This window comes from Copadichromis virginalis, linkage group LG8 (genome assembly GCF_057382275.1).
Source record: "Copadichromis virginalis isolate Kocher_CV1m ecotype Utaka linkage group LG8, C_Virginalis_male_GT1.1, whole genome shotgun sequence".
In the NCBI taxonomy this organism is placed as follows: domain Eukaryota; kingdom Metazoa; phylum Chordata; class Actinopteri; order Cichliformes; family Cichlidae; genus Copadichromis; species Copadichromis virginalis.
Genome location: NC_140625.1, coordinates 18034612 through 18043410, shown reverse-complemented (window position 1 = coordinate 18043410; position 8799 = coordinate 18034612). Strand labels below are relative to the sequence as shown.

At 39.1% G+C, this 8799-nt stretch overlaps 1 protein-coding gene across 1 annotated transcript; it reads left to right on the top strand.

Annotated features, from left to right (window-relative positions):
* Positions 1-273: 273 nt before the first annotated feature.
* On the top strand, positions 274-8740 carry slc35g1 (solute carrier family 35 member G1). Its single transcript, XM_085466274.1, has 5 exons — positions 274-727; positions 2118-2298; positions 3654-3788; positions 3950-4146; positions 5541-8740. The coding sequence occupies exons 1-5, from the start codon at positions 412-414 to the stop codon at positions 5951-5953; spliced, it is 1242 nt and encodes a 413-aa protein (XP_085322400.1). The 5' UTR covers positions 274-411; the 3' UTR covers positions 5954-8740.
* The last annotated feature ends 59 nt before the right edge of the window (positions 8741-8799 follow it).

The following is an 8799-nucleotide window of genomic DNA, read 5'->3' as shown; positions in this document are numbered from 1 at the left end:
CAGACATACAAACAAATAGAACTTGTAAACTTTTGCTTGTGTGGAGAGAGAGATCGCCAACCATTGCACGGTTTATGCCACAGCTGCCATTACAATAACAGTATCGGAAATGACAAAATCTATATTTCTGTAATGGTTAGTTCACCAGTATGCAGAACTTCTTTAATCAAAAATGTAAGTGTATGAAATGGGCATGGACTTTTAGGAACATTTTAGTTGCCTAGGTAGGAGACTTGGTTTGAGTCCACTTCTGCCCCCCTGTGGCTAAACTGAACACCGCACAGTCGTTAGCAACCTGCCCCCTGAGATAAGATTACTCATTAACCTCGTCTTCTCAGTCACTCAGGACACCGGGGAAGTCGCGCGGTACTCTCACTGAGGCATGCTACCGCTCAGCCGTCGCATCTTAGCATGGCAGACTGTAACCACTGCACGCACGAGCGGGCTTTATCCGTAGAGGACGACGTTACGGTGGCGTTTTACAAAGATGACAGCCATGACAAAAACAGCGCCTACGACCGACAAGAGCCCGGCACAAACGACCGGGCACCAGAGAGGATTCATCTGCGGAGCAAGGGCCGAGCTTCGTGCGAGTATGATGAAGAAGAAGATGATGATGATGAGCAACTGGAGGGCGCAAGAGGAAATTCACTGGAAAGCAGCGGCGAGGAGAAAACGTCGTGCCCACCGGCGTTTTGCGTCAGAAACAAGTCCCCATCCCCAGAAGGTAGAAGCGCACGCGCATGCACTTACAGTTAGCATAAAGTAGTCAGCATCCCCCGTTTTTACGACTTTCTCCTGCAGATAAACTTCGTCGTGTGAATAAATAATATACTAATACACAAACAGTGACTTCCTGCGTAGCACCACGTTATACAATCGTTCAACGTCACGTATCGGTGATAGCGGCGATATCACGTGTATGCTATTGGCCTATAAACTGTAATACAGTCAAATTGGATTACGCGCAATTTTTATATAAACTTATAACATCTTTTTTTTGGGAGGGGGGGGGGGGGGTATTTGATAATAAAACATCCGTTAAAACAGCCCATTTTCATTGTATGTTATTTATTTCAGAATAAAACGGTAATGTTAAATAAAGTTGTACACCAAATTATACTTAAAATATGATTAAGAAAAATGTTCCCCTTACAGTGATTCTGCCCAGTAGTGAACCTAGTTGACTGGTGAAGCTGGTGGCTCAGTTGTTTCATAAGCCAGCTTAACATTTTCCATCGTGCTATAAAACGGATGCATGACTGTGCACTTTTCCAAAAGAAAAAAAACTAACCAAAAACGTGCCTATTTTTAAACAGGAGGTGGTTTATACATATGGCTGCTGATGTCAATTTTCTAAAACTAGTTTAACTTGTATAGGGCTTGGTCCTGTCTTCCCTCTGGTATAATCCTGTACAAGGAAGAAGGGGGTTTATATTAGAAATTGACAAGGAAGTAAGACATTTCCTCAGGACCTTTACATACCAGTTTTAGTTTATTACTTTTTGGTTACTTTTGTATTTGATGCATAATTGCTAGGGTAGAACAGCACAGGGTATAAAATTGAACTCCCATCTGGTCCAGCTGTACACTTAAGTTTCTACAGAGGTTGACTTAAAGTATGTAATTAAACTATTATGTAGTTAAAATCAAAGAAAATTCCTAACATAAAATGATTCTATGACAACAAGTCTTACAGTACTGCTTTACTGTGACTAAACATTGTCAATCTTCTTCCTCGCTTGTGGCTTGGTACAAAGTTTGGAAAGCAAACGGACTGGTGAGTACAAATAAAAATACTTGTTTAACCTCGGGCTGAAAGTCTATCCCTGCACACGTATCAGTTGTTTCACAGTCAGGGTTTGCAAACACCACAGCCCACAATTTGGCATATCTTTTGTTTGTGATCTTTGCAGCTGAATTACCCAGGCCACATGGGGTTCAATAACATATTCTGCTCCTCGCTTCGCCATCCAATATGGAGTGCTGTATTAAGAACAACATAATACATTTTTATAATTAAAAATGTAAGTGATTTTCCTCTCATGGCCCTTCTCTTACATTCTTTTGTCTTAAGACTTACTTAAACTAATGCCTTCTTTTCTCTTTTTCCACAGGCCCAGAGAAACCAAATAGATGCCCAGGTCTTGGCTTGTTCTATGCTTTCCTGTCCACAGTTTTCTTCTCCATCATCAACCTCTTGGTGAAAACTATAGAGGGAATTCATGCTATAGAGATCAGTGCCATACGATGCTTCTTTCAGATGCTGTTTGTCGCACCAGTAATCATCTATCACAAGTAAGCACAATAGCTGGTTTAAGATTTACACACGCTGTATACTATATGAAATAATTAAGACCAGTATTTGTTTGTACATTTTCAAACCAACAATCTTTTTGGTTTGAGCAGATTATAATAGGATACAGTCAAAGAGATGGCGCATATCCTCACCTGTAATTTATCTGTCATTTTATCGCCTTTAACCAGATTTACTGACTTCACGGTCCAAACATGAGGTTTACAAAATATTGTTAGAGATTTGTTTTATTCCCCTCACTGTTGTTGATGGAAAAATGTGCATTTAAATTCAGTGTGGGAAAGGGTTTTGAATAATACTCCCACATCAAGTTATATAGCCACCTAAAATTAACTCCCCATTTCATAATCAGAGCTTAAGTATAGTCAAGTATATTAAACAAACCACTTGAGGTGTAATTTTTACACATACATAGACTAATATGCCAACAGGCAAACAAAATATAATCAAACAGATTTTTTTCACATTTGGTGTTACCTTAACCTTGGCCCGATTTTTGGCCAAAGGGAATTAATCTCAAGCAGTTATTGGTGTCTGTCATCAGAGAAAATTTGAAACTGATATCTTAAAAACTGTGGACCCTAGACTACTAATAGACAGACAGACAAACAGAAACGATTAAATGCTCCCTCCCTTTGGGGAAAGAGTAAATCTATCTTGTGCCCATACTTGTTATTAATCTCTGGCTCTCTTCCACAGCATATCTTTTGTCCTGTCTTCCTCCTCTCACCCCAACCAGTCACGGCAGATGACTGCCTGGTCCTGCCGTAGGTTTCTTCCTGTTAAAAGGGAGTTTTAACAGGAACAGTGCTTGCTCATAGGGAGTCATATGATTGTTGGGTTTTTCTCTGTATGTATTATTGTAGGGTACCTTACAATATATAGTGCCTTGAGGCAACTGTTGTTGTTATTTGGAGGCGTATAAATAAAATTGAATTCTTTTTTTCCCCCTGTCAATTTATTCCACTAGCTTGGCTTGATTCCTTTAATACTGAGAAATATAACTTAAAAAAGGCATTGAACCTTCTCACCCATCCTTCTGTTCATCCTCCACATACATTTTAACTTTGATTTATCATTTACAGATCTGTCTCTCTTCCCTGTTTTCAGCAGCATCCACTCATGCATCCATCACTGTCATTCCCACATTACCTAAATGTATCATTTTCCTTAGCCATCCACTAATTTGTCATCCCTTAACTCCCTACGGTACTTGCATTTTCTCCATCTGTCCCTCCCTGAAATTTCAGTTTATTACTTCCTCTATCAGTCATTGTAGTCATCCTTCCATTCAGCCATCCCTTCATCCATCATCCTCATATCTGTGCTCCTCCAGGACAGGTTTTCTTGGTCCCAGAGATAAACGTTTAGTTTTGATGCTTCGGGGTTTCCTTGGTTCCAATGCCATGATCCTGCTCTTCTATGCAGTTCAGCTGATGCCGCTGGCAGATGCCACCGTTATCACATTCAGGTGAGAGCTGCTTCAAAGCTCATTTATTACAGATCACTTCAGATTATGTTAACACTACAGATGCATTGCATCCTCCTTGAATTCATCAGCTACATTTACACTTTTTCCATGCTTTTTTTTTTTCCTTTTTAACTCTTTCTCTCATTGAACCCTGCCTCCAGTAATCCAGTCTTTACCTCCCTCTTGGCTTGGATCTTCCTGAAGGAGAAATGTACAATCTGGGACTGTGTTTTCACTGTTTTTACCCTCACCGGAGTCATCCTCATTGCCCGACCGCCATTTCTCTTCGGCGAGAATGTTCATGGCATTGAGGGCGACTACACGAACCACATCAAGGGGACTTTTGCTGCATTTGGAGGTGATATGATTTATCCAAACATTTACACTGAGTATTTTGCTGAGGATTTTGTTTGCTCTCATGGTCAAGTTGACCATGGCAACCAGGGGAACTGAACCACATTTGGATGAGAGGGTGGAGTGCAAAATGAATGGAGGACAAATGGATATGTGGTAGATAAGATGAACAGTATCTGAAAGTCACGTCCTAATGAAACAGGAAACATTTTGGCAAAGACTTGACATAAGACCTAAGAGATGTATCTGGACCTTAGGATTATCCATCTACTGTTTACTGACACTCAGTTGCAGAGCGAAAAGGTTTTCCAAATTACACAAGAGCCTCCTATGCCACTCTCTAGTGCAGGGGTGTCAAACTCAAATACACAGTGGGCCAAAATTCAAAACTGGAACAAAGTCACGGGCTAACATTAATATTTATTGAAAAATCTTCCTCCAGATATAAGAATGAATCTTTTGTTATGGACTCGAACAAGTTTTGCTGAAAAACTGAATATGGAACAAGCAAAGCCTAACACTAAACAATATATATATTAGCTGTATAATACCAGTAGGCCAGCTCTAATAGTAATTTGGTATGGCTTCGCGGGCCAAATGTAATTAGGCTGCGGGCCAAATTTGGCCCGCGGGCCAGAGTTTGACACCTATGCTCTAGTGGCATAATGCATGAAAAGAAACCCTGAAGTGATTTAAACATGAAAGTGAAGGGAAAAATTGGCCATGTTGATGAAAATTGTTTGTTTTCATACCAGTGAAGTTACACTGGGGTCTGTGTGGATGGACTTTTATTAGAGTCCGCCTCAAGTGGCCACTCAAGGAACTGCCATTTTTGGCACTTCCATGTTGGCTTTATATGGTATGTTTTTTAAGAGCCAGCACGTTGCTGCTCGACTGAATGCTAAACATGGGTGATAAATTGTTTCCAGTCAATTGTGGCTGGGCTCAAAGCTGTCTCCTTTCTTTTGTAGCAGCTTATTAGTTTCTGTAAAAGAGGTCCATTAGGTTTCAAAGCATGATACCCATATTGGATTCTCACTGACTAACAGTTTGGCAAACTTTTTATGGACTCATTCATTTCGAAATTTAAATCTTTGAATCAGCAGGAATGATTAGAAATGCATAGATGTTAATACTACATAACAATAAGTAATAATGTGATCCAAAATGTCACACGATGAACCTGAAACATACGGGTTTAGGACAACATTTAACCTCATTAATTCAAGTAATTCTATCAGTTTAATAATAGCTTTGTAGCTCTGAAGCAATAGAGCCGAACATACCCTTTAGCTGTCCTTCAAGTCTAAAGTGGTTCTTATGGATTTGTTCATTTTTATTATCCTGCAGATTAATTGATTCATTCTGTGTCTCTCTCAATGGTTAATTTATGTATAGGAGCAATTGGAGCTGCGTGTACATTTGTTATTCTTCGCAAGCTGGGCAAGAGTGTCCACTACTACGTCTCCGTGTGGTACTATGCTGTCATCGGGTTAATCGAGTGCATCATCACCGTATCCGTCCTGGGTGAATGGAAAATCCCATTCTGTGGCCGCGACCGCTGGTTGCTGATGTTGATCGCCATCCTGGGTATCGCAGGCCAGACCTTCCTCATAAAGGCTCTGCAGGTTGAGAAGGCCGGACCCGTAGCCCTGATGAAAACTGTGGATGTGGTGCTGGCGTTCATCTACCAGTTCATTTTCTTTAGCCGCGCACCAACATGGTGGAGCCTCGGCGGAGCGCTGTGCATAGCGGTGAGCACCAGTGGAGTAGCAATAAGGAAGTGGTATAATAGTTCCCGTAGGAACTGATGAGCAGACGTATCGTCAGTTTAAGTATTGATTTTTTTTTTTCTCTTTACCATCATATGGTCTTAATTTACTTCTTATTTTACTTGTTATTTATATGCAAACCTGAGTGGAAGTTTAAGCTCTTTATAGAGTTAGAAGCAGAAATAGATCAGACCCAATCTAATATGGGGCTGTTTTGGCTTGTGATGTATTCAGAAATGAAGTCAGTGCATCTATACACATTGATTCTAAGAGTCAACCTGTGCAATTTAATGCTTGTATCTTTTTTTTAAATTAATCAACAGGTTTAGGTTTTTTTAAAGAAACGAGAAAAAAGACTTCTCCTAAAAACTGTACGCTGATCCCTGGAACTTGTGTGTATATGTACACAGTATAAATACAATGAAGGACATCCCATTTACTCCCCTTTTACTTTAACCTGAATAAAATAGCCAAAGAGAGGATGGCATAACCATATTGTACTAAAAAGTGTGCAAATTTAGATTTTTATTATGATTTTACTCAAAAAAAAGAAAAATGTTTGAATCTGTTCATGCTAAGACTACGACTATGATCGCTCTGCCATCGACAATGACAACAAAAAAACCACAAACTCAAGAAAAGCACTTTAATGCAGTTAGTCACTACAAACAATACAATAAATTCCAACACTGTCATGCTGTACTATTTTCTCAGGGATTTCTCAGCAGGGTGTGATGTTGGTTAGCACTCCTAGTGCTAGTCAGTGGACCACTTGTATGTCCTCCCTGTGCATTTTTCTCCAGGTTCCCTGTCTTCAACTTTGCAGCCCAACCTCTAGCTGTGCACTGTGCAATATTTAAAGTGCCTTATGTAGGAAAGCTTTCCTTAATAGAGCGGCTCAGTAACCAGTAGCATGTCCTAAGATACTCTCAGATAACTGTGCAAATACACATGAAAATGAATAAGAATTAGGGTGCTAAGAGAATTTTGTAGCTAAAACACTAAGCCCCACCCCTGCGATAGGCTGCACTGATTTCTTTATCAACACGAGAGTCAGATCCTGTCATCACCTTGTGCCATTTTAGCAGGCAATTAGTGCATAATCAGTTCAAAAATATATTTTCTGTGATGCTCGAAGTGGGATGTCATTTGCGCTTTGTCTCTGCCAGAGGGCAGAGCAAGTGTGAGTAAGCTGTCACAATAATTCAGCAAATCAGCTGGTAAACAACTGCGCACAAAGATCGCTTCAAGTGTCTTACAATGAAATCTTGCTCATTTATTTCAAGGAGGTAAAGCTAAATAATGAGAGGTAAAACGGCACAATGAAGTGCAGTTTTGTTAATATAACCGTGCTCAACCCCTCATTACTCAGGTGAATATCTGCAAACAGTTAGACTCAGTCTTCTATATAAAGGCACATGTTCTGGTTTTGGCCTAGTAGGGTTTTTTCTTTTTCGTTTCTTTGTTTTATTTTAATGTTAGCCTTAGCAACTCAATACTAGCATCTAAGATTCTGGACGTTTGCACTCGCCCTGTGATTATAAGTGGATCCATTGTATCTTCAGTCCAGAGGCGTTCAGCTGGTAAAGCAGTTTTGGGATTTTTAGTTGATTTATAAAATTCCAGCAAAAGTTCTAGAGACTTTAAATATTTTAAAGCACAAATATAAAAGCTTCTCTGCTAAAAGCAGTAGTTTGTTTTTTTCTTTCACGCTTAAAGAGTGTTTTTTCTGCCTCTGATGTATGATTTATGTCTAGAAATCTGGCTCTCCAGCACAGCTGTCTCTATGTTTTGTATCTGGTAGAAATTATTTTGGTATTTCTAACATTTAACAACAAGTTTCCCAGTGGCACGACCAGTGAGGTCATTTTCGCAACTGCAGTCCCGTATTTGACACAATTTAATTGGGTCCAATACAGCTGGAAAGGGAAAGCAATTAGTGGTGCTAGACTGCTACGCTATATCCTGCGGTGCTGTCTTTGCTGTTTTTCACACTCTCCTCTTTCTGGATTTTTATTTTTTTTCAACTTGTGGAGAACTGTGTCTGCAGCACAACTTGCACAGTCAACACCCGTTCCTGCTATAATTATTCCACTTATGCAGTAAATGTTAGTGTGCACACTGTTGCTTCTATGCAATGCGACAACTATTTCCTTGTGTTGTATAAGAAGTCCAGCTGGCTCATGTTGGTCCTGTAGGACATGACACAGTGAGCTGTAGAAGACTAAAGCAACAAACTTTGTGTGCAATATAAAAATGCATTTTATCTACAGAATTTGCTGTGGTTGAAGTAAATCCCAGCCGTGCTCTGAGATATTATGTAAAGAAGAAGAACTCAGTTTTATTGCCAAAATTAATTACTGATTCAAAAAAACATATTAGCTGTCTCACTCTGTTTTTTTTGTTGTTTTTTTTTAAGGAACTAGTAGAAAATAAAGGCACTGTGACATTTGTCAGTTGTTCATGCATGTGACGGTCACATCAAATGTCCACAAGTTAATTTTCTTAAGTGTGTTTTGGTTTTACATTGAATTTATTATTATTATTATTATTATTATTATTATTATTATTAGTTTAAATGGCATGAATGCTGGTAGTGTGAGCACAATGTGTTGTTTTTCATGAGCTGGTAAGGTGAACAGTCTCAGGACCTACAAGCCTTAAAAACCTACTGAAGCTGTTTTTATACTATTATTATTATTATTATTATTATTATTTCTGCAATGTTTTACAGAAGCTCAGATGTATGTATTTCCACACAGTGATGAATAACTTTTTAGTATATTATAACTTGAAAATAAATCTTATTTAAATTTATAAGTCTTACCCTCTGCCTCCTGTCTTTTCTCTTATAAAGCACTTGATCATCACTTCTTATTAAATCA

Excerpts from the sequence above, each read along its gene's own strand:
- slc35g1 (XM_085466274.1), top strand. The coding sequence starts at position 412 with ATGGCAGACTGTAACCACTGCACGCACGAGCGGGCTTTATCCGTAGAG. Across the intron at positions 728-2,117 it reads CAAGTCCCCATCCCCAGAAG|GCCCAGAGAAACCAAATAGA; the intron begins GTAGAAGCGCAC and ends CTTTTTCCACAG. Across the intron at positions 2,299-3,653 it reads CCAGTAATCATCTATCACAA|GACAGGTTTTCTTGGTCCCA; the intron begins GTAAGCACAATA and ends GTGCTCCTCCAG.